At 43.9% G+C, this 25,872-nt stretch overlaps 1 protein-coding gene across 1 annotated transcript; it reads right to left on the reverse strand.

The window, feature by feature from the left end:
• Positions 1–1,284: 1,284 nt before the first annotated feature.
• On the reverse strand, positions 1,285–25,255 carry LOC100078505 (1,25-dihydroxyvitamin D(3) 24-hydroxylase, mitochondrial). Its single transcript, XM_029070256.1, has 12 exons — positions 25,173–25,255; positions 23,488–23,678; positions 21,609–21,702; positions 19,882–19,978; positions 17,412–17,503; positions 16,975–17,086; positions 15,383–15,528; positions 12,829–12,995; positions 11,672–11,750; positions 11,285–11,482; positions 11,069–11,189; positions 1,285–1,484 (listed from the first exon to the last, which is right to left on the reverse strand). The coding sequence occupies exons 2-11, from the start codon at positions 23,649–23,651 to the stop codon at positions 11,079–11,081; spliced, it is 1,260 nt and encodes a 419-aa protein (XP_028926089.1). The 5' UTR covers positions 23,652–23,678; positions 25,173–25,255; the 3' UTR covers positions 1,285–1,484; positions 11,069–11,078.
• Positions 25,256–25,872: the final 617 nt, after the last annotated feature.

A 25,872-nucleotide genomic window follows, 5' to 3' on the forward strand; every position in this document is an offset into this window, starting at 1 on the left:
AATGACTGAGCTCAGAGGGTAATGGGTTCATCTGGTGCAAGCACCAAGATTTCATTGGTTTCATGGGCAGGCTGATTAGAATTTGTTCTGAGTAGGGAAAGGTGGAAAATGGAAGTATCCTTTATGTAGCTTGAAAATCTCTATTTCCTTCTCAACCACTGAGGTACAAACTAAATGGCATTCTGAAGCACCTTAGTTAAAAAAGAAGTTAGATAAACCAATTACTGCTTTTTAATGAGCACTTACTGTGCTCCTGCTATTGTGAAATAAGTAGTCTTTTTCAAAAGCAATATCTAAAATGTAATTACTGGAGCAACTTTGCTCCTAACCATTCACATGGCACTATTTCTCGGGGCAATGATTTTGGAATTCACTTTTCAGCTTGAACCTTTGAGGGGAAATCCTTAGAAACTTTCTAAGTTTCAGCAGAAATAACATCCTAATGAATCCCCAAGATGAATTGCAACGCTGATAAAGTCTATCCATCTAATATCCTCCACTTCAAAAATAAGGCATAAAGCTCTCTGATTAATGAAAATTGAATGGCATTCTTTGGGACAGGAACACCTTTCATAACAGCACTGCTCCTTCACAGTGTTATACTACTGTCAACCGACTCATCATCTGCCAGGTCGAATCTCTACATTATAGCTAATTCATAGCATAGTTTTTAATCTCAGACAACTGGTAACAGATTTTCTTACATCTCAGGAAGTTCATGATTCTGTGGATTGAATATATACCTTATTGTCTAGATCTCAGCTCTACTCCTTTGAAAATTCCTCAGTTTGATGAATGTGGTGGGAAATGGAGTTTAATATCTTCAGTTTGGATCTGTGGTAAAATTTCCCAGTTACCTTTAGTTGGATACTTGAAGTGTGAACGATGAATACAAAATCAGACCGAGGAGAATCAGCAGAGACTAGTGGAAAAAGCACGGGCCTGGGAGTCAGAGGACCTGGGTTCTAATCCCAGCTCTGCTACTTATCTTCTGTGTCATCTTGACCTCGGGCAAATCACTTAACTTCTCTGTGCCTCAGTTACCTCATCTGTAAAATGTGGATGAACTCCTCCTTCTGAGTTATATGAATTCCATGTGGGAGAGGGACTGTGTCCAACCTATGTTGTATCTACCTCAGCAATTAATACACTCTCTGACACATAGTAAACACTTAAGGGCCATTACAAAAAAGAGATAGTGATATGAATAATTAAAATCTAACTTCCCCAAAACTTTCATTTTTTGAACATTTCTGAAAGTGAAAGAAGTTATCTGGAGACCAATGACCAATATTTAGCTAAAGTATATTTCCGAAGCAAACACAGATACAGGTTTCTAAATAAATGTTTTGGCATGCACCTTAACCATTAACAAGATACCAACTAGTAAGAGGTGTTTGAAGGCGGTGAACGGCCTCTTCAAGTCATTTCCAGCTCCACAGTTCTGCAATTCTGTCACTTCTTATTTCAACCAATTTTTGGATCTGACACAGACACAGATTGATATTGGGATGTCAACAAATGTGCTCTCAGATTGGAATTAAAGCTTTTTAAAGTGTCTCACCCTACAGACTGTTTATACCCACACAATATAAATGGACAGATCTTCAAATCTTAACCATCATCAACATGTCATCTTCAAACTGAGGTCAACTGCCCCTTTGACCACATTGTTTTGTAGGAAAACACACTTGGAATAAATGGTATTATTTCTGTCAAATAGGAAAATGTACCTTATTGAAGGCATATCTCCTCCAGGAGGACTTTCCTGACTCATCCCTCCTTTCCTCTTCTCCCATTCCCTACTGAGCCGCCCCGACTTTCTCCTTCTACTCATTCCCCCTCCCAGCCCTGCAGCACTTATGTTCATATTTGCAATTTATATATTTACATTAATATCTGTCTCCCCCTCTAGACTGTAAGCTCTTTGTGAGCAGGGAATGTGTCTGTTTAATGTTGTGTAGTCTTCCAAGCATTTAGTACAGTTCCATGCACATGGTAAACGCTCGATAAATATGACTGACTGAATGAAGAAAATATAAAGTCTATTTTTTTATTGCTGCTTTACATTTTCAAAAATAAATCTTAAATCAGAGGTTCAAAACCTTTGAAAATCACTCACTGATCCCAGTGAAAGTACCTAACTACATGCTGTTGAAAATAGTCCTGTCCTTACCTTCTGCTCTGATCCTGTTCTCAGAGAGTAGAATCCTCCACTGGCCAGGGCTGTTTTACTTTGTTTTGCTTTCCTCTCCTGCCGAATTGAGCTCTAGAAATAATAGTTTATTTTTTGACCCCAGGAAGTATTTAAAGGGGAGTCACCACATGTCAGCCCTCAATCTTGTATGGGTCAGTTTCTTTTCTATTTCGGTTTCTTGAGATCTGGACCCCAACCCTAAGCCGGGCTGGGATAGACTATGCAATTTTGGCCCATGTAAAACCTACTCTACCTAATCTATTCTCATTTTTTGTGAGAATGACAATAGCTACCCTACAAGCATCAGATCGTTACTGCTTTCAGTGTCTAAGAGCTGAGCGAGTCATTTGAAATAACTTTTGATGTGAAAAGCTGTCAGACTTTCAAGTCCCTTTCTAACTTTCCAAGCGAAATGCTTGTAATTTGTAGACTTTAAATGTGAATTCAGCTGTTCTTCCATGATCATAAATCATTAGTCTGTCATTCATTACCTGTACAGTTTGATATTTATTTCTTCACATTTAATGTTCTCTCCCAAAATGAAGTTGTTTTCTATTTGGATTATTTTCTTCCGGTCCCAGTAAGAAATATGCCGGACAAGCTGACATACAGTTCATGAAAAACGGAGTTCATGAGTTCATGCGAAATGGAGTTCATTTTGGATAGTTGATTAGTTAACCATTTTAATCTCTTCCGGTACTTGAAGATTTGCACAGTTTTTTATATGAAATTTTCCAGGTCACTGGCTAGCATACCACGGAAAGCTTTGGGGAATCTGATGATAGAGTTATCATCACTCTCAGTCAGCACATTTTTTGAAAGCCCCTCTGACAGTGTAAGGGTGAAGTGATGCAGCTCTGCCCTTAATGAATGGATCTAAAGATTGTTTTAGAGGCAAAAGGAGAAAGCATTTCCTCTTGGCTGCTGTTGTTCAAAGCTTTATTACGTAGAACAAGACAAGAAATCCAATCTGACAAAATAATATTTTTATATCTGCTGGGATCATCCTATTTAAAATGCATCCGTTCAAATAGACCGATTCCTGATTTTTTTTCCAAAGCAAAGATGGGCATTTGGTAAACTTGTGGTGGGGACCTTTAGGGAGAGTGTGGCCAAGTGAATTGAGCATAGGCCTGGGGGTTAGTAGGACCTGGATTCTAATCCCAACTCTGCCATTTGTCTGTTATGTGACCTTGGGCAAGTCACTTCACTTCTCTGTGCCTCAGGCACCTCCTCTCTAAAGTAGAGACTAAGTCTGTGAGGCCCTAGTGGGTCAGGGATTATGTCCAACCTGCATAGCTTGTATATGCCCCACTGTTTAGAACAGCGCTTGACACATAGTAAGCACTTAACAAATACCAGCACTGAGACTTGTCCTGTAACTCTAGAGGGTGTGTTGATTGGTTCTGCAGTGATTCAGGGGTCAGAAATGCAGAAGGCAGTTAAAGGACAGTGAACCTGGGTGGTGGCCATTTAGATTCATTCATCCAATCATATTTATTGAGCACTTAGTGCAGAGCACTGTACTAATCACTTGGAAAGTACAATTCCACAATAAAGAAGGACGATCCCTGCCCACACTGGATTTACAGTCAAGAATGAGGAGGAAAGGGCAGATCTATGAAGTATTGTTCATGAAAAAGCCAGTAGGATTTAGCAACAGACTGACTGTTGCTAAAACTTTTCTTCTCTAACCTGACTTCACAGGAAGAAGTGACTTACTCAGAAGAGGGAGAAAAGAAGAAACAGAAGCAGACGTAGCATAGCCTAGTGGAAAGAGCATGGGCCTGGGAATCAGAAGACTTGGGTTCTAATCTCAGCTCTGGTATTTGCCTGCTGGGTGACATTGGGAAAGTCATTTAACTTCTCTGTGCCTCGGTGCCTCAGTTTCCTCATCTCTAAAATGGGGCTTAGTAACATATATGTGAGGCCCATCAGGATTAAGGCCTGTGCCTGCCCTGATTATCTTGTATCTACTTCAGTGCTTAGTTATTATTATTATTATTATTATTATCATTATTATGAAGAGATGACTAAATGGAGCTGTTAATGGTTGGTAACTCTTCTCTGGAGCCACCAGCCTGCAAGTTGGAACCTGAGTCCCCGGAGATGCTGCTAGGACCTAAGAAGTCGAGGAGGATTTCGAGGGGTTTGACTGATTAATTCACTTGATCACTTCCTTGCTGCTTATCCATGTAGTGGTAATGGATGTTACGGATTGGTCTCACATAGAAATAGCAAGGCTAAAATAGGGAAAGGCACAGGTGAATGAGACCCAACAAGGAAATGTTGATTTTAGAATCAACAGGCACAGGAGTATAACTTGCAAAATCAGGAAAATAATCATTCCACCTGCACCAGCCAGCCCATTTTTAGGATATTCTGTCTGATTTCAGTCACTCTACTTTAAAATAGATGAAGAGGAATTGGAAGAGCTACCAAGAAGAGCGACCAAAATAATGCAAGGAATTAAGATTTGTTTGATTGGTTTTTATTAAGAGTTAGGAAAGGACAGCTGCTATAGGAGGCTGTCTCTGAAATAACGTCCTGCTATGGCTGCCTACGTCGGACAGGCTCAATTCATTATGGTTTGGTTCCACTGTGAAGAGCAGAGAATAAGGAATGAGCATCTAATGGCAGCAGAGGCTGGAGCATTACAACTCTGTTGGCAGTAAGGGAGAGCCAAGAGAAGCAGTGTGGCCTAGTGGAGAGAGTCTGGGTGTCAGAAGGACCTGGGTTCTGATCCTGTCTCCTCTACTTGTATGATGCATGAGACTTTTGGGCAAGTCACTTAACTTCTCTGTGCCTCAGTTGCCTCATCTGTAAAATGGGGATTAAGACTGTGAGCCTCATGTGGGACAACCTGATTACCCTGTAACTACCCCAGCACTTAGAACAGTGCTCTGCATATAGTAAGCGCTTAACAAACACCAACATTATTATTATTATTATTATTATTATTATCTGTAAAATGGGCATTTTAAGACTGTGAGCCCTCTGTGGGACATGGATTGGGTTCAACTTGATTAGCTCGTATCGATTAGACTATAAACCCGTCAATGGGCAGGGATTGTCTCTATCTGTTACGAATTATACATTCCAAGCACTTAGTCCAGTGCTCTGTACATAGTAAGCGCTCAATCAATACTATTGAATGAATTAGCTTGTATTTACCCCAGGGCTTATTCAGTGCCTGGCACCTACTAAGTGCTTAACAAGTACCACTAAAAAATATGTTTCCTGAATTAAAATGGCAGTGACACATAAAGTGAGGTTATCCTGATTGTTGCCAAGTATACCAGTATCTTAATAGAAGTCGATAACGTTTTGCTTGTGATGCAAATATATCAGTTACAGTCATTTCAGAACTAAACCCATTTATTTGCATAAAGGTGTATTTAGAGAATTAAGGCTTAAACCAACAGAACAATGATCAGTCAATAGTATTTATTGCTCTACTATTTGCAGAGTCCTAAATACTAAGTACTTGGGAAGTACAATAGAATTAGTAGATATAATACCGTCCCTGGAGGAGTTTAAGATCTAGTAGAGGAGACAGGAACCAAAATAAATTGCATATGAGAGGAAGAATGACTCTTTATAGATCCATCTCAATGTTGTCTTAAATTATAATAATAATAATGTTGGTATTTGTTAAGCGCTTACTGTGTGCAGAGCACTGTTCTAAGTGCTGGGGTAGATACGAGGTAATCAGGTTGTCCCACGTGAGGGTCACAGTCTTCATCCCCAATTTACAGATGAGGTAACTGAGGCCCAAAGAAGTTAAGTGACTTGCCCACAGTCACACATCTGACAAGTGGCAGAGCCGGGATTCAAACCCATGACCTCTGACTCCCAAGCCCGGGCTCTTTCCACTGAGCCACGCTGCTTCTGTAGAAGCCTATAGAAGATGGGACTAGGTCTATTTAATGTGCTTTGAATATTGTTCAATACAGCAACATGTAGACAGAAATGTGTTGAAGGCTTTCTGATGATTTCACTGATTGTCAGCAAAGCCCTCAAGGAGTGGGCAGGGATTGTCTCCATCTGTTGCCGAACTGTACATTCCAAGAGCTTAGTACAGTGCTCTGCACATAGTAAGCGCTCAATAAATACTATTGAATGAATGAATGAGTGGTACTGACGAGGTAAAAACTTAGATAAGAACCTTGAACCATCTTTGCATATAACTTCTTTGCATTCCTTGTTCCAAGAAAATATATTAGATTGAGGAAAGAAAATAAGAAGGGAATGAGTAATTAAATCTGTTGAGGAAATGAGGAAGGAATTGGGGTTATTTATTTTGTAGACAATACCCCTTCTAGTAACAGTGAAGAGGAACGGGACTTAAATAACAGTCAAAGGGCAGGGACTCTATCTGTTACCGATTTGTTCATTCCAAGCTATTAGTACAGTGCTCTGCACATAGTAAGCGCTCAATAAATACTACTGAATGAATGAATAACAGTAGAGTGTTTTAAACTGAGACATTGGGGAGAAATTCCCAAATGCTGTTTAAATGTGAGATGTAGAAGCTTCTTTCTCAAGGATTTTTAAGAGGACAGACCATCTTTTTGGGATGGTCTCCATGTAGCCCTGTTTGGAAATGGCAGTTAGACTTGATAACCTCTTGGCTTCCACCTTTGTGATTAAAAGGACTACACCATATGTACTGGTGGTAACCAATCGTATTTACTGCATGTACACACTACTGAACTCTTGTGTGAGTGCAATAATGTAAATAGACACAATCCCTGCCCTCAAGGAGCTGACAATCTAGAGGAGGAGTTTACAGTCAGGAGGGAAGGTAGCAGTTGGACCTTACAAGAGGACTTACATCGCAAAGATTTATGGTTGAACTGAAACTACTTGGATAAGCTTGATTCTTTAGTCTACACAGAGAGAGAACAGCTTGTGGTAATCCCTAGAAGGGAGAAGCAGCGTGGCTCAGTGGAAAGGGCCCGGGCTTGGGAGTCAGGGGTCATGGGTTCGAATCCCTGCTCTGCCACTTGTCAGCTGTGTGACTGTGGGCAAGACACAACTTCTCTGTGCCTCAGTTACCTTATCTGTAAAATGGGGATTAAGACTATGAGCCTCATGAGGGACAACCTGATTACCCTGTATCTACCCCAGTGCTTAGAACGGTGCTCAGCACATAGTAAGCGCTTAACAAATACCAACATTATTAGAGAAGCAGCGTGGCTCAGTGGCAGGAGCCCGGGCTTGGGAGTCAGAGGTCATGGGTTCGAATCCTGGCTCTGCCATTTGTCAGCTGTGTGACTGTGGGTAAGTCACTCCACTTCTCTGTGCCTCAATTACCTCATCTGTAAAATGGGGATTAACCGTGAGCTCCATGTAAAATAGTGTTCTGCACATAGTAAACGCTTAACATATACCAACATGATGAATACTAAGGCAATCCTCCAGGTTTTCAAGTGGGGAAATGGGGAAAACGGGCCATCCTATGCCCTAGTTACCACCTGAGAGTGGTAGCATGTGACCAATTCTGTGGTTTGCTAGGTCCATGGCCAGAATTCCGGATCTAGGCATAGGTCCAAGTCCAGTAATGATTTAGGGAAAGGATGGAATGAGGATACTTCTCCTCTGTCCTTTGGGGGCACGTTACAAAGAGAGAATTACCTTCATTATTAGTAAGGGGAGGATAATAGTAAGGGAGCAGTAATGTGTGCTCAAGTCTAAAAATGATACTAAAAGAAAACCTTTCATCAACTCTTGATTCTCGGGTCATCTTTTTATTTTACAAGCAATGGGAACTTTTATTAGATCATTTTTATTTTTTATTAGAGAACCACCTTGGAAATCTGCAGTAGCATACAAAAACATTTTTTGAATAGAGGAACGTTAAAAGTCAGAAAATAATAAGCTCTCAGAACAGAACACATTGACTTTTGAAATATACGAAGGTTCATTAAAATATATAATTTACTACCAATGAAAAATGAAAACAACAACAACATGGAAGCACTATGTTCATTTGCATTCTTGTACTCAGGGCACAACTGGTTGGCATCTGTAGGTATGTGAGGTAAGGGACTGCATCGAGGTGTAACGTCATAGGACCAACGGCCTGCTGAAGTGCAGCACTGATGAACTGTCAGAATGCGTGGGAATGGATGAATGGGCTTGGCAGTGGGATTAAAATTTTAACACTGCCCACTTGGAAGCAGTGCCTGGTAACAGGGATCTGATGGGGAGAATGCAATGGCTCGGAACAACGAGGGCAGATGGGGATCTTCTGAAAAATGCTCATTTTAAGAAACTGTGTGACCTTGGGCAAGTCACTTCACTTCTCTGGGCCTCAGTTACCTCATCTGCAAAATGGGGATTGAGACTGTGAGCCCCATGTGGGACAGGGACTGTGTCCCACCCAATCGGCTTGTATCCACCTCAGTGCTTAGTACAGTGTTCGGCTGAGAGTAAGTGCTTAACAAATATCATTATTATTATTACATCATACAGAATCTTGTGTGCACAAACAAGCGTAACATGACACTGTATGGAATGGGAGAATCAAATTTTTTCCTGTCTCAGCCAGCCGAATGTCTGAAGTGGGCCCCTTGGGACAGAGAAATCTAGGCAGAGGCTTGTATTTTAAATCCCACTTCTGAGGATTTCAAAGCTCATAACTAATGTAGTACCATTAATCCTTTTATGGTTGCGGTGAATAAAATTGGAAAGGAAAAACTGAGGCCCTGAGTGATTTATATGATTTTGCTGAGATCACAAAGCAAGTCATGAGTGAAGTTGAAATTAGAACCCAGCAACAAACACATCTAGGTTGTAAAAAAAAAAAAAAAAAGAAAGAAAAAGTGCAACTATGAACCACACCTAAACAGAAGATAAGGTTTAGATAAGAAATAAGTTTTATATGATTATGTTTTTGGTGTTGAGTTAGATTCCTGATTCACGATCTGAAGCCCGACAAGGCATAAAACAAAACAGTTTTCCAACTCACTCCCAAATGAATCGTAGGCTTAGCTTTGATTGAGTGATGACATTTTCACATTCTGGCTGCTGTGCTAGAAGAATTTGGCAGTCTGTAATAGGTATACCAGCCCACTGGTTACTAGGATAGGATCATAAGTAATTTCACATAGGCTACATATCCACCTTTAGATGGCAGTGACTTCAGTCACTCCTGACCCAAGTTATAGTTGAACTAGTTTCTTCATTCTTCATCCTTGATTCTATTTATTGCTATTGTTTTTGTCTGTCTGTCTCCCCCCGACTAGACTGTAAGCCCATCAATGGGCAGGGATTGTTTTCTTCTGTTGCCGAATTGTACATTCCAAGCGCTTAGTACAGTGGTCTGCACATAGCAAGTGCTCAATAAATACTATTGAATGAATGAATGAATGAATGAATGAACTTGTAGCATATGAATAAAACACCCTATATCTGAGAATGTAGTTCAGTTCCCTGAGTTGGTTTCAGTCTCAGTACTTCTTATTTATACATAAAGCATCTATATTGGAAAGATGACAGAGAGGAAAAATACAGGGAAATAATGTGTCCTTCATTGCCTTTCCTCTTGTTAATGTATTCTCTTCGACCAGGCTTCAGCATTAAAACTGTCATTTTTCCAAGAGAACGAAATCACAGTTCTTGGAATCTGGTAGTGAACCTGAAAAATAATTATAATCTAACTATATGTGAATCTCAGATTTTGAAATAAGTATAATTCTGCAGAAGTGAGGCTTGCAATGACCCACAAGCAGTTACAGATATTCACTCACGGAGATGCACATTTTACTTTGTAACCCTGAATGACTGATATCTATTAGTAGCAGAAACTCCACAGTTTATTAGATCAGATCTCTCCCATTTTCAGATTCAGTTTCCATGAGTGATTATAATATTCATTTCACTAGTTAACTGTCAGAATGGAATATCGTCACAAACTTGCAGTTTTCCATAGATAGATTACCTTGTTTGTGGATTACATGTGAGAGATTTTAAAGCTCGCCTCAACTCCAAGCTCTCCTCATCTTTCCTCCAACCTTCTTCGTCTCATCGCCACAATTGACCACAGTGGCCAATTAAATTTTCTGCTCTACTACATAAAAGAGGGCTAGCTGATGCAATGTAATATAACTTTTGATTCCTCTACACTCTAAGCTCCTTGTGGGCAGGAAAAGTGTCTACCGATTCTGTTATGCTGTACTCTCCCAAGAGCTTAGTACAGTGTTCTGCACATAATAAGCGCTCAATACTAAAGTACTCAATAAAAATGCTTGACTGATTCCTCCTCACATTGCATTCTCATTGAAAAGCTGGTGAACTCCAGCCACGGTTGATGCCTTCATTGTGCCATGGCTTTCCTATTGGGTGGCCTTGGAAAGAAGATAATGGTGAGTGCTAGGTGACACATAAAGGGCTGTGGGTAGTCTCCACTGCCATTTCCTGGTATACACCATTGCATCTGCTGCTCTGGAGTCCTAAGATGCCATCCAAGCAGAGCACAAGTGAAGATCTAGGATGACACCTTTGAACCACAGTGCCAGATCTGCACCAGAGGTGAGGCCCCGACCCAGGATTGGACAATGATACTTAACTTTTGGCCACAGGCTGGTGAGCCAGACCATATGGCACATTGGCAAGATTGGCTACCCCTGGTCTAGGCCATACTAATCTTAGGAATGAATGCAATTGCAAATTGAGGAAGCTAACTGATGGTGATCAAGAAGTGTTTTGCTGGGGTCAGACTTGGAATATTTTACGGCATAGCATCTCCCCTTAACCTTGTCTCTCCACTGGCACTACACTTAATTCGACTGCTTCCCCTCCTTCCCCACAACCCTGCTCCCCTTATTCGCAGTAACTGCAGGTGCAGAGACGATGGCCACGTACCTGGTCTAACTTATCGTCGGCGTAAAGCAATGGGAAGTTCTCTATCAGGCATGAGCAGGCCCAAGTGCAGTATTTCCACAGGTTTGCTGTCTGTTGCAACAATGTTGTATTTTCGCACAATCTAGAAAATACAGAAAATAGAATGATCCGTCCTTCCCGCTGGCATGATCCAGTGCCCCCAAAGTGCCAGAAAAGAATCACTAAATGAGAGTCTACCCAGCAGAGAGCGAGGTGAATTTGGAGCTCTGCCAAACGTCGTCCAATGCACATCCTCTTGCCCATACCAAATGGAAGGTGAGTGAATGGGTTAATTTTCTTCTTCTCCAGAAGCCAGCGCTCCGGCCTAAACCTACTCCAGTCTTTAAAACTTTCTTCATTAGTCCCTAGGACCTGAGTATTTAGCACCACTACAGTCTAAAAAAGAAGGCAACAGAAATAAAGTGAAGACTGAGAGTTTGGAATAGACTAGCAAATGCTTTTGTGTCAAATATTATAAGATGCATCACGCACTACTACTTATTTGGGTAGAAGCACAGAGAGTAATTTCATATGTGGCAAAGTTTCAAAAAATTCTAATGATAAGACTCCACAAATTCTACTCACTCCTTTAGGGAGGGTGTATTCCTCAAGGGTAGTTTCTTTGTCCAGAGTCCGAGTTGTAAATGGCACCGAAGGTGTTATTCTATAAAACAAAAATGCCAAGCAATGAAGATGACCAGCAGCCAAATTCTTCACTAAATCATTCTGATCAAAACAAACCAAACGCTTTGTGAATTTAAACTCAAAATTTATTTAAATCTTCCTGCTTTAAAACCAGCAGACTTGGGCTGAGTCAAAGCATTTTAAATTTCAGGGCAAAAGACCATTTTTGTGAAAGTGAGAAGAGCTCAAAACACAGGAGCGCCTTTGTCACCATAGCTTAGAATAGTAACATGTATTTGTTGCACTTTGATCTAAGACTCTCAAACTTGCTGGCAACGTTTTGGGTGTGGGGATGGGGGAATGGCGTGTGTGTGTGTGTGTGTGTGTGTGTGTGTGTGTGTGTGTGAAAAAGAGAAGGTAGAGGAGATGTCCAAATGAAGACCTGGATGAGAAGTGAGGCGTGAGAGGTCATACGTGATGAGAGGCACTTCAGGAGAAATTCTGAGATGATATGGATATGATTGCTAAAAGGAGGTTGAATAGTTCCCACTTTGAAAGCACCCACCTACAAAAAATAGGTACCGTTCATCCATAGCCCAGCTAAGGGTCTCCCTTCCATTTATGATCTTCAATTAACCCATCAGTGGTATTCACTGGGCATGTACTAGGTGCTTGGGAGAGTACAGTACACTAGAGTTTGGTGGACACAATCCCTACCCACATGGAGCTAAAGGGCATTCAGCATCCACCACGACTTTGCTGACATATCCATGAAGTGATCATAATTCTAGTTTAATTTACTTCATCATCATCATCACCAGTATTTGGTGCCGGCTCTGCCACTTGTCAGCTGTGTGACTGTGGGCAAGTCACTTAACTTCTCTGTGCCTCAGTTACCTCATTTGTAAAATGGGCATTTAGATTGTGAGCCTCACGTGGGACAACCTGATGACCCTGTACCTACCCCAGCACTTAGAACAGTGCTCTGCACATATTGTTGTTATTGTTACTATGTGCAAAGCACTAAGAGGAAAGAATGTAAAGAAAAGGGTAACATTCTAAAGGGGTCTATCATAATAGACCAAGAAGCTGATTCTCTAACACAGAAAGTGTCTTACCTCATAGATTCTTTCAGGCAGGCTTTTAAATAAGGAAGATTCTGCAGATCCTTGGCGTTTGGCGTCTGTTTATCTGGCAACACAGTCTGTATTTCTTTAAGGAGTGTCTCTTGCACATGGGGATTCCGAGACAAATTATAGAGAATCCACATCAAGCTGTTAGCAGTCTGAAACCCAAATGATGACCATCATGAACATCCATATTTAGAGAAGTTTATAATTACTATTTAAGTTACCATATGGCCATATTCAAAAGATAATCGCCAGCCTATCTCTGAAAGTGTAAAATTGAATCAGTGCTGCATATAACTAAAACTATGGGATTTGTCTTCCTTTTTTCCTCCAAGCCAAAATTCATCATGACAACACTGCTTTAGGAGTAAAAATGTGAAGGCTGAGATATAAGAGAATAAAATACCACATTAGTAAAATCAGTGTGATGATAAAATTACACAACTAATATGAACCCTATTGTACCTCGAGTTTAAAATGAGGTTTTTTTTTAGTATTAAACATAAAGCTATTTTTAAGACCCTTCGAAGTTATGATATGTACAAGTTTCACTGGCATGGTTCCTACTCTATGATGCATCAACAGATCCCAATAAAAGTTTTCAAGGCATCATGCATTTCCTTTCCAAAGTAAACTACAAGGAAAAATTGAACATATGCCTAAAATTGGAAGGCATCATTAAAAAAATAGAAACTAGATTTGACAAAACGTTTCCCGAAAGATCAAAATCGGTCCCTTTTAGAGGAAGGAAGCTAGATTTGCAAAACCATTAAAAAATATGAATTCAACACTCGGGCTAGACAAACCTTTTAAGGGCAACTAAAAACAAATTGCATTTATTGTTTATGGAAAAGGTTTCAATGAATGGGCTACGTCAGTTATGGAGTTTTGGTGGTTTCCGCTGGCCCAAACCTCCTGTGGAAGGCATTACTGTAATAGCTCTACTTGGAAAACAGGAAGAGGTGTCTCTACCAAATTAGATGCGCTTTCAAATTTTTCAGATTCGCTAGTTATGACTATGAGGATATCCAAGACAAAAAAGGAAACGGATTTAAACCAAATCAATAGTTCTCTACCACAAGTCCCAACACAGTTATTCCAAATGACAGCTAGCTATAGCCTTTACCAAGCACTCTAAAGCTTCCAGGTTTTTCTGAATTGCTGCAGTGTGTTCTTTCCAAGTGTAGCTTCCCCAAGAGAGTGCATTATCCAGGGTTGATCTTGCTGGCTCAAGAATTAAAGCCTTAATCTCAAATAAAAATGAAAGGACACTGTGGCTAGGTTTTTTCTTCATTTTCTCTCCCAGAATCCCATTGTGGAATTGGTAATTTCTCTGAATTGACAAACCCACTGCTCTGGGACCAATTTTCAAAGTAAACAGAGAGGGAGGACCAGAAAAATCCTTCAAGGATCAACGTTCTAATATGAAACTGGTCTAGAATTACTTTGAAATCAGTACGGCCTTGCCACGATTTAATTTCTGAAACATAAATGAATAAAGATGTCTGTAATGTGAAGAGAAACCGTAATGCATTTCAACACCACTGATAAATGAAATTTGCAACATTACCGGGTTTTTCATTATTAAAAAGGTTTGGGCTTTCTATGTGGTTCAATAAATCAGAACTTTGCCAAATCATTACTTTATGTGCTAAATAGATCCAGGTCATAGGTGATGTCAACTAATATAATCCCCATACTTACCTCCGTGAGGCACGCTACCTTCTGTAATGGAGGGGAACTGGGTGGAACTCAGTAAACCTAACCTAAGCTAAACCTACATTAGAAAAGTCAACTGAATAATTCCACTCTGCTGGTACATATAAGGCCTAGATTGTCTTTGTGAGCCAGGATTTTGTCTACCAACTCTATGGTATTATACTTTTCAAGCACTTACTACAGTACTTTGCACACAGTAGTGCTCAGTAAATAACACTGACGGTACTTTCCCTTGTGTATTACTATTACAAATTTTAACTGGTGATCTGTGTGCTGTTATCTGATTGAGCGGATACATAACCAAATTGATCTTCTAAGAATTCATACTAATAGACTGCCAAGAGGATGATTTTTTTTTTTTGGCCAGTAATGTCTTTTTTATGGTATTTGTTAAGCACTAAGGTTAAGGTTCTAAGCTCTGGGATAGATACAAGCTAATCAATTTGGACACAGTCCATGTTCCACATGGGGCTCACAGTCTTAATCCCCATTTTACAGATGAGGTACCTGAGGTGTAGGGAAGTTGAGTGACTTGCCCAAGGTCACAAAGCAGACAAGTGGTGGACCCAGGATTAGAACCAAGGTCCTTCTGACGCCCTTGCCCGTGCTCTATCCATTAGGCCGTGCTGCTTCCCAATGTCCCCAGATGATCGAATACTTCATATTTGGCATTACCAGCATCCAAAATATAACCCATAGAAAATAATCTAGATTTTTCTACTCTTCAAGATTCATAGTGAAAAAAGGATCTGGTCACTGGCAAAAGCCTTTGTATCCCCTATATTCTTTATTGATCCTGCAGAAAAGGCAATCCATTTTTTACCGTTTCCACTGCAGCTATCTGGAGCTCTGTGACTGTTGCATATAATTCTTTCTTAGAAAGCGAGTTGTGGTGGTAAATATCACAAAGAAAATCCTCACTGGGCTTCTCAGAATATCTTTCCAGCCTGTTATTGATGGAAGATTTAACTATTTGGAGAAGGAGAGATGAGGGAAAGCTTAATTACTGAAGGTAAATATTTGGTAAAAAGACAATCTCAAACCAAGATCCTCTACACAAAACAGTAACATTTTTTGTTTCAATCTGTCACTTCAGGGGCACCGAGGAAAATCGATTGTTAAATTAGCAATCGGCTCTGCTCTCTGAAAAGGAGAGTGAATACTACTGAGCAGGTGTTTTTCCATGTCTCTGTTAGGGGTGAAGGGGAAAGGTATCGTGGATTTGTCCCCACTCCTGTCTCCCTAAATGAGTCAGAGCCACTAACAGAGTGATGCAGCTCCTCATGGGTTTCACGGTTTTGAAAACAAGTCTCAGGCCCAAACGGGAGTCAGAAAAACTCAGAGCCTTCACAGGTTCCTATAGCGATGCTTCCATTTGGCAGTAAGCATGGATATCTCCACTGACCAGTAAAAGTTTAGGCAAATTTGAAGTCAAAATACTAGTCAAGGCACCTACCTTTGTATTCTCCTCTCCAGGCCTGCAACTACCTAGTATTTTCCTCTTTTGCCAAGTCACTCTGAGGGTTACCAAGTTATTTTGTTCCCCTGTCAGCACGAAGAAGCGTGTGTCCGTACGTCTAACCCAGATACAAAAGGGAGCTCATATAACTGGAGCTATCTTACAAGTGAGTTGGAGACTTCCTAATAATAAATGTTCTAGAATAATGCCATCTAATATTTATACTTGAATATTTTCACAAAATAACTGAACTGAGACAACAATCTAATGATAATAATGTTGGTATTTGTTAAGCGCTTACTGTGTGCCGAGCACTGTTCTAAGTGCTGAGGTAGACACAGGGGAATCAGGTTGTCCCACGTGGGGCTCACAGTCTTAATCCCCATTTTACAGATGAGGTAACTGAGGCACCGAGAAGTTAAGTGACTTGCCCAAAGTCACACAGCTGACAAGTGGCTGAGCCAGGATTCGAACCCATGACCTCTGACTCCAAAGCCTGGGCTCTTTCCACTGAGCCAATCTATTCTATCATACTTTTGAAAAGTTCGAAAAGAACTTGAAAACATAAAGCTAGTTGCTGCTTCCCAGAAACTAATGTTTCACATACAGGGCTTCTGTAACTAAATCACTCAATGATACCCATTTAGCGCTTACTTTATGCAGAGAACTTTACGAAGCGCTTGGGAAATAAGGACAGAGTAGAGATGGTGGACATGATCCCTGCCCACACTCTTGTGAACTAGGAACCTCATGAAGAAAAGTCTTGACATGCAGAGAAGTCTAAAGCGCCTGCTCCATCATTCCTCTTGTTTTATGCCAGGGATACTGTGCTGACATTGAATTATATGTGTTACAGAAGGAGAATCCAATAGATCATAACACGGTTTGAGGAGGCAACTCTATAAAAAGGATGTAGGAGGCGGGATGGCCAATCCTTGAAGAGTGGTGATTATTACCTGATTTAAAGATGGTGTCCCAAGCTTCAGTGTGAGCTTGCCAAACTTTGGTATTAAGAAGTTTGTGGAGTTCAACTGGAGTCACCATCATCCTACCGAATGTACTCATCACCTGTGAGAAAGCAGATATCTAGTTCATTCAACATTCTTCTGAAACTTCCAAATACAATACTGAAATGAAGAATAAGAGCAGAAATGTGCATCACCGAGAAGACTTTCAATGCAAGGTACAAGAAAAGAATCAGTAATTTAATAAGGGACTACGGTGTTGAAGTAAAAACTATGCTCGCAATTGAACACTAATCACCTATCTTTATAAATTCCCATCAACCTTCTGATTCAAAGCAGTTCAAACATAGAGCATTTATGCATGTGAAAAGTCAACAATTCTACTCAAGGACGCAATGCTAAAAAGACTAAGGTTTATAATTTCTTACCGTTTTTATGGACATGATGAAGTCCAAAGCTTCATCTCCAGCATTCTTCTGCAGAAGTCCAAATCTCTTTTCATAGAGCACCAGACAAATACCTGTTATTTAAAATGGTCATTCCTATTACACACTATAGTCAATCTCAGAGACTATCATTAACTCACTATTAAAAGGATCTTTTCTGCCTTTTGCAATCGTGTTGTGCTTTCTAAGAACGAATAAGAAGACAAGAATTTGGTCAGATTCTAGGGCCCAATTATGATGAAAATAGTCTCTATTCTCACTCAGCCACAGGCACCTTGAGAAATATTGGTATTCTCCTGTATGGAGGACAACCTTACGCTCACAGTAATGGGAAATCATCATATCTCTTAAACGTTTAACCAACATGGGACATCCTCTTCAGACTTACATTTACAACGGATGAAATGTGTGGAAACCCTCCCCAAAAAACCCTTAAGGATCAAAAATATTTAACGAGTGTTTACCGCGTGTAGAGCACTGTATTAAGTGCTCGGAGAGTGCAGTTCAACGCAGTTGGTAGACGTGTTCCCTGCTCACCGAGAGCTTACAGTCATGACGGGGAGATAGGTGTTAAAATAAATCACATACATGTATGAAAGTGCTGTGGAGCTGAGGTTGGGGTGAATAGCAAGTGCTTGAAGATTATGGATCTCAGAAAAGAGTACAGAAATACCAGCTACACAGTAGCCACTGTGACTTTTGTCTCATTAAGTCCAATCAGAGGGAATTTGTGACTAGAATTTTTGGTTGCAATTTATGATGTTCATCCTACAAACCCTGTATTGGGCTAATAATAATATTGGTATTTGTTAAGCGCTTACTATGTGCAGAGCACTGTTCTAAGTGCTGGGGTAGATACTGGGTAATCAGGTTGTCCCACATGAGGCTCACAGTTAATCCCCATTTTACAGATGAGGTAACTGAGGCACAGAGAAGTTAAGTGACTTGCCCACAGTCACACAGCTGACAAGTGGCAGAGACAGGATTCAAACCCATGACCTCTGACTCCCAAGCCCGGGCTCTTTCCACAGAGCCATGCTGCTTCTCACGCTGCTTCTCCTAGGCTAGCGGAGACTAGGCATCATGCCCAAGTTGGGAATTTCTGGTACCTACTTCTGAAGGATCTGGGAGTTTGCATGCTCTAGAACTGATTCTCCGGTATTATCCTCCCCATCCCACCATCTCTTGTTTGAACTCAAAGTACCGTTCATGCCACACGGAAGTAGTAGCGAGTAATAGCAATCATTTATTGAGTGCCGACTAATCGCTTAGGAGGTACAGAAGCGAGGAGTGACACGTTCCCTATCCACAAGAAGCTTCTGTGCTAAGGGCGGAGTCAGATGTAAACATATTTACAAATAAACTAATCAAATTATGTAATTGAATATACAATTAAATGAAGGTAGAAACATTAAGTGTTGAGGATGGATATAAGTGAATTCATAGGAACTACAGACAACTATTGCTCAAAGGTCTGGAGGATACAGGAATTTGGAATTTGAAAAATCTGTGAATAGTATAGACAGACTTGCTGAAAGCAGAATTTGTGGGCAGATCTGCATAGGTTCGAGGTGGACACTGCTGGGGTTGGTTAACGCCTGAAGGCCAAGTACGGATATAGGCAAAAACTAAATATTGAGGCACAAAGATGGAAAATGCAATTACCTGGTGTACCCACATTGATGACAACACTCGTATGAGCGGTCAACTCCATTAAAAGGGCTGATTTTATATAATAGGTAATGGGTTCAAATCCCCACTCAGCCACTTGTCAGCTGTGTGACTCTGGGCAAGTCTCTTAACTTCTCTATGCCTCAGTTACCTCCTCTGTAAAATGGGGACAGTGCTTAGAATAGAGCACTGTTCTAAGCGCTGGGGTAGATACAGGGATTAGGACTGTGAGCCCCAGGTGGGACAGCCAGATCACCTAGTATCCTCTCCAGTGCTTAGAACAGTGTTTTGCACATAGTAAGCACTTAACAGATGCCATCATTATTATATAAGTAAATGGTTGGCCTCTGGTTTCTCAGACACTGTGGTCTTGCTATCTATACAGTGGAAGGAAAGGAATAACTCCCCTAATGGATTTGGAATTATGTGGAATTATTTATTTGGCATAAGCCCGATAGGATAGGTTGCTCTTTGGTAGTTCACGTACTTAAAAGTCATAATTACCATTAGCAAAAGGTGAATCTCTGGTACAGAGATCCCCTTGGGAGGGCTGTTGCTCTTGGGAAGGGGTGGAATTTGGAAATGATTTTTGCTTCATTAGACAGCTATGAGTGATACCAAATGTCACCTGGTCTGATCGGAGTCATTCTGGTTTGTTCGGGTGCTCAACTGGGCCTCCCGATTTCCATCCCATGAAGGGAACTACCTTGCAAAATTTTACTGCAGAAAACACACTCTAGAAATGGAGAACTTATGTTGTCATAGTTGGAAAAAAGCTTACTTTCAAATGACCATTTGTTCAGCTCAGCATACAAATCTTTAATTCTGCCATTTTCATCACAGAGTTCATCTATTCTTTGTATAAAATCACCCAGGACCTAAAAGAGCACAAACACAGTTTGTAAAGTCATTTAATTAACATGCTATTCATGAGCAGTAGAATAGTTCTTTCCTCCATTTTTTAGACACTTGACAACGTTTTGCAATGACTTTTTGGTGATTCCATTTCTTACAGAGTAAACTAATTAGATATTTTCTTAAGAGTCCATCATGTCCCTACAGTCTTTTCAAGTTACTTTGGGTAATTTTAAATGAAAGAAATATCCCTTTAATCAGAAAACGGATTAAACCACTAAATACTAATCATCCCAAGAGTTCCGGCAGCTCAGACGAATGGTGAGAAATTATGACCCCGTAAGTATTCTGATATTTTTCACTTTATGATTAAGAATTTCTCACTGGTGTTTCACTCATCACACTCGGGTCTTCTTTACCCTTTGGCAGTATACCTGACTTGGTAGTTTGAGTATTAAATGCTTGCTTTGTGTCTAGCGCTGAATTAAGTGTTAGGGTTAGGTACAAAACAGATCAGACACAGCTCAGTGCCAGATGGGGCCAAGGAAGAGTTCATTTCAGGAATTCTTAGCTTCTATACTTTGCAGGAGAGAACATTGCGGCAAAGCCTGATGAATTTTAATTTGTACGGTAGCCTTTGTTTTTGCCGTAGCGATGTTACTTTACAACGCTCTGATAGTAAAATAGCCTCTAGTTCTTTTCAAATTAGGGAGATGATGAAAAAACAGTAAGTTTAAGTTTCCCACTAATAGGAAACAGACTTAAACTTAAAATATCAGACTTGCAAATTGGAAACAAGAGTAAAGGGGCCAATGTAATACTTGCAAAACATGAATCCAGAAATATCCAATAATCTCATTTTCTATTTTAAAAATCACATCGTTAGGCATAAATATCAACATCACCACTCTAAGGCCAAATCTTCATTCGCATATCATCCAGATAATTAAGAAAAAAACTTTTATAATCTCTCCGGAGTCTTCCAGCTGAGTATTGCTGGTCTGAAATAGCTGGATAATTTGCTCTGTTAACATAGGCCAGGGTTAAAGGAATTGTTCTTATGTTAAACTGTTTAATAACCCAAAGGCAGTTTGTGGGAATTATCTGGCAAAATTTCAATCACTTCGATTACTGCTGTTTAAATTTACATCCTGAGAAGGCAATTCCATATTTAATCAAACGAACAGTTTATTTTAACGTCTATCTCCCCTCCCCTCCACCCCTCCGCCCCCCACTTTAGACTGTAAGATCCTTGTAGGCCGGGATTGCATCCACCGACTCTGTTGTTGTGTACTTTGCCAAGTGCTCAGTCCAGACCTTTGCATTCAAACCATCGATATTCATTCGATAGTATTTATTGAGCGTTTACTGTATGCAGAGCACTTATACTGATTGAGTGCTTACTGTGAACCAAGTAAGGGATCAAATACCCTCGACTGAGTAAAGATTTCTCTGGCTAACAGGAAGACAATATCAGTTCTGAAAGAGGCTGACAATTGAAACAAAGACCACTTCTATAGACAAGGTCTACACTACTAACTGATCTGGGTGATTATCTGCTAATTTAAAGGTCACTGTAGACACCCCAGCCTGCTCTTTGGACCTCAGGGCTTTCAAGGGGCCATGGAGACAGTACTGGGAAAAGTGAAGTACCTCATTGATTTTGGTGTCCAGCTTCATAACTTCCTTGGGCTTCATAAGCTTCTTTTGAAAGGCGCTTCGGACCCTCTGCCAGTCCTCTCCTTCCCTAGAGCAAAATTGTAAAGTATTTTTATTTGTCGTTAAACTACGTGGGCGCGGCAAAATCAGGAATCATAGAATTGAGGGAAAACATCAGGATCGTTCAGGAAGCACCCCTATTATAGCCCGGGACCTGGACTCGTGTGGCTTGGAGGAGGGCAGCTCTTCTAGCCACGGTCCAGGAATGTGCCAAGCGCATAGTACAGTGCTCTGCACACAGTAAGCGCTCCAATAAATACGATTGAATGAATGAATGCCGCGGTTAAAAGTGGGGGAAAGTCATGATTGGGGGGTTTTCTTTTCCTTCTCCTAAAAGCACCAGCCCCGATAGCTTTCACCGCTCCTGGAGCTTTGGACGGAGCATCCTCACTTTAAGGGTGAAGTGGTTTTCCCTTTGAATTCCCAGACTGCTAGGGAAGCAGCTCCTCCTGACCTGGTCCTGATCCTGATCCCTTCCCCCAACTACCCCCCTCCCCCGCCTGCTTATTCCCTCCAAATTTCAAGCAGATTCGGGGAAAACCAGGTCCCGTCCCCACTACGGGCCTGAGGGCCAGCCACCCGGCCACTTGGGTCCTTCCTGGTCCACAGCCCCACAATAATAATAATAATAATAATGATAATAATAATAATGGTATTTATTAAGCGCTTATTATGTGCCAAGCACTATTCTAAGAGCTGGGGTAGATAAAAGGTAATCAATTTGTCCCAGTGGGACTCACAGTCGTAATCCCCATTTTACAGACGAGGTAACTGAGGCCCTGAGCAGTTAAGTGTCTTGCCCAAGGTCACACAGCAGACAGGTAGCCGAGGCGGGATTAGAACCCATATCCTCTGACTCCCAAGCCTGAGCTCTTTCTACTAAGCTACGCTGCTTTGCAAAAATGAGGGTTCTTTTTAAGCACTTTCTATGTGCCAAGCCCTCTTCTAAGATTCCTTCCTTCATTCAGTTGTATTGATTGTGCAATCAATGTGTGCAGAACACTGTACTAAGCGCTCGGAAAGTACAATTTCCGAAAATAAATAGATACAAGTGAATCAGGTTGGACACAGTCCCCGTCTCCCACGGGACTCACGGTCCTAATCCTCGTTTTACAGATGAGGGAACCGAGGCCCAGAGACATTAAGTGGCTTGCCCAAGGTCATCTTTTTCAGGTTTAAGCCCTCTAAGGGGCGATGGCCACCTCCCCCCCCCCCCCCCGCCCCCCAACCACCGCCTCCCGCTGATAGTGCTTAGCACCTAGTGAGCGCTTAACCAGTATCATAATAAGCCCCCGAGGTTACAGGTGCAGTTTCTCCAGGAAGGGTCGAGGCCCGTGAGAGGAGGAGGGAGAAGGATGGAGGAGGAGCAAGGAGAAGGATGGAGGAGGGAGAAGGAAGGAGAAGAAGGAGGGAGGAAAAGGAGGAGGGAGGATGGAGGAAAGAGGCGGACGAGGGAGAAGGATGGAGGAGGAGGGAGAAGGATGGAGGAGTGTGAAGGATGGAGGAGGAGGAGGGAGAAGAATGGAGGAGGGAGAAGGATGGAGGAGTGTGAAGGATGGAGGAGGAGGAGGGTGAAGGATGGAGGAGGGAGAAGGATGGAGGAGGAGGGTGAAGGAGGGAGGAGGGAGAAGGACAGAGGAGAAGGAAGGACAGAGGAGGAGGGAGAAGGATGGAGGAGGAGGAGGGCCAAGGATGGAGGAGGATGGAGGAGAAGGGAGGAGGGAGAAGGAGGGAGGGAGAGGGAGGGAGGAGGAGGGAGGAGGAGGAGGGAGGAGGAGAAGGGGAGTTGGCGGCGGCGGCGGGCGGTCCTCACAGGAGGAGCAGGCCGTCTCCCTCCCCGCGGAGGTGTCGGTAGGCCTTCCAGGGCTCGATGCGGAGGCGGAGGGGGGCGCGGCCCTCCCGGCGGTAGAGGTCCTGCAGCGGGCCCGGCCGGCCCACGTGCACCGACTCGAAGGAGCCCAGCTTCAGCCGGAACATCTGGCCGAACTTCTGGTGGTACGCGGCCTGCAGACGGACCGGGGACCCGGACCCCGGGGGCGCCGTTGGCGGGCGGCACGGGGAGAGGGTTCCCCCCGTCCCCCCCATCCCCCTGGCCCCGGCACCCGCCCCTCCCGCCCCGGAGGAGAACGGGCCTGGGACCTGGGAGATGGGGGACTGGGGGACTGGGGGCTGGGAGATGGGGGCCTGGAAGCTGGGGCCTGGAGGATGGGGACTGGGAGCTGGGGACTGGGAGATAGAGACTGGGACATTGGAGCTGGGAGCTGGGGGCTGGGAGATGGGGACTGGGACCTGGGACTGGGAGATTGGGACTGGGGGCTGGGAGCTGGGGACTGGGAGATTGGAGCTGGGGGCTGGAAGTTGAGGGCTGGAGGCTGGGGACTGGAGGCTGTAGGCTGGGAGATAGGAGCTGGGAGAGGGGGACTGGGAGCTGGGGGCTGGGAGATGGGGACTGAGATTGGAGCTGGGATCTGAGGGCTGGGGGCTGGAGGCTGGAAGCTGGGGGCTGGGAGATGGGGGCCTGGAAGCTGGGGCCTGGAGGATGGGGACTGGGAGCTGGGGACTGGGAGATAGAGACTGGGACATTGGAGCTGGGAGCTGGGGGCTGGGAGATGGGGACTGGGACCTGGGACTGGGAGATTGGGACTGGGGGCTGGGAGCTGGGGACTGGGAGATTGGAGCTGGGGGCTGGAAGTTGAGGGCTGGAGGCTGGGGACTGGAGGCTGTAGGCTGGGAGATAGGAGCTGGGAGAGGGGGACTGGGAGCTGGGGGCTGGGAGATGGGGACTGAGATTGGAGCTGGGATCTGAGGGCTGGGGGCTGGAGGCTGGAAGCTGGGGGCTGGGAGATGGGGACTGGGACCTGGGACTGGGAGATTGGGACTGGGGGCTGGGAGCTGGGGACTGGGAGATTGGAGCTGGGGGCTGGAAGTTGAGGGCTGGAGGCTGGGGACTGGGGGCTGGGGGCTGGGAGATAGGAGCTGGGAGAGGGGGACTGGGAGCTGGGGGCTGGGAGATGGGGACTGAGATTGGAGCTGGGATCTGGGGGCTGGAGGCTGGAAGCTGGGGGCTGGGAGATGGGGACTGAGAGCTGGGGGCTGGGAGCTGGGGGGCTGGGACATGGGGACTGAGAGCTGGGGGCTGGGAGATGGGGCCGGGAGTGGAGACTGGAAGCTGGGGACTGGGAGCTGGGAAGCTGGGGACTGGGAGCTGAGAAGCTGGGGGCTGGGAGCTGAGAAGCGGCGTGCCTTAGTGGCAAGAGCCCGGCTTGGGCAGTCAGAAGTCGTGGGTTCTAATCCCCACTCTGCCGCTCGTCCCTGGGTGACCTGGGCCATGTCACTTAATTGCCCCGTCCCTCAGTTCCCTCGGCTGGCCAATGGGGATGAAGACCGTCCGTGAGCCCCACCCGGGACAACCTGACCACCTTGAATCTCCCCCAGCGCTTAGAGCAGTGCCCGGCACCTAGTAAGCGCCCCACCGATCCCGGCGCCCTCATTCTTTACCAGCGCGTCGTGCTGCTTCTGGAGGCCTCCTTTCCAGAGGATCTGGGGCAGGCTGCCCAGCAGGGGCCAGGCCAAGGGCCCGGGCAGGGCGGGGGGCGGCGGGGGCCGGCGGGGCCCGGCCAGCATGGAAGAGGAGGAAGAGGGGGAGGAGGAGGAGGAGGAGGAGGAGGAGGAGGAGGAGGAGGAGGAGGAGGAGGAGGAGGAGGAGGAGGCGGCGACGAAGGCGGCGGCCGCAGCTCTGCGGGCGGACAGGCTCATGGCTCCGACACCCGCCGGCCTGGACGGGACGGACCGGACCGGGCCCGGGGTGCATATATAGGGTTCGGGCCGGGAGGCCAAGGGGAGGGACAGGTCCTGCCCCCTCCTCCTCCTCCCTCCATCCCCCTCTCTCCTCCTCCCTCCTCCCCCCCCCTTCCATCCTCCTCCCTCCTCCTCCTCCCTCCCAGCCCCGGCCGGGAAGGTAAGACCCGGCGAGACATCGCTGCATCCCGGGTCCTGCATGCTCTGACCCCCTGCCCAAACCACTTGCGTCTTCTGGCCCCCCGCCCAAACCACCTGCATCCCGGGTCCTTTATTCCCCCCCCACCCACCACACACAACCACCTGCATCCCGGGTCCTGCATCCTCTGGCCCCCCACCCAAACCACCTGCATCCCGGGTCCCTGCATCCTCCCTCCCCCGCCCCCAACCACCTGCATCC

This window comes from Ornithorhynchus anatinus, chromosome 8 (genome assembly GCF_004115215.2).
Source record: "Ornithorhynchus anatinus isolate Pmale09 chromosome 8, mOrnAna1.pri.v4, whole genome shotgun sequence".
In the NCBI taxonomy this organism is placed as follows: domain Eukaryota; kingdom Metazoa; phylum Chordata; class Mammalia; order Monotremata; family Ornithorhynchidae; genus Ornithorhynchus; species Ornithorhynchus anatinus.

Coding starts and splice junctions, on each gene's coding strand:
- LOC100078505 (XM_029070256.1), bottom strand. CDS start 23,651: ATGTTCCGGCTGAAGCTGGGCTCCTTCGAGTCGGTGCACGTGGGCCGG. Junction 19,979..21,608: donor TGGACACCAAAATCAATGAG/GTACTTCACTTT, acceptor GTGCTCTTTTAG/GTCCTGGGTGATTTTATACA. Junction 11,751..12,828: donor TGCCTGAAAGAATCTATGAG/GTAAGACACTTT, acceptor TTTGTTTTATAG/AATAACACCTTCGGTGCCAT.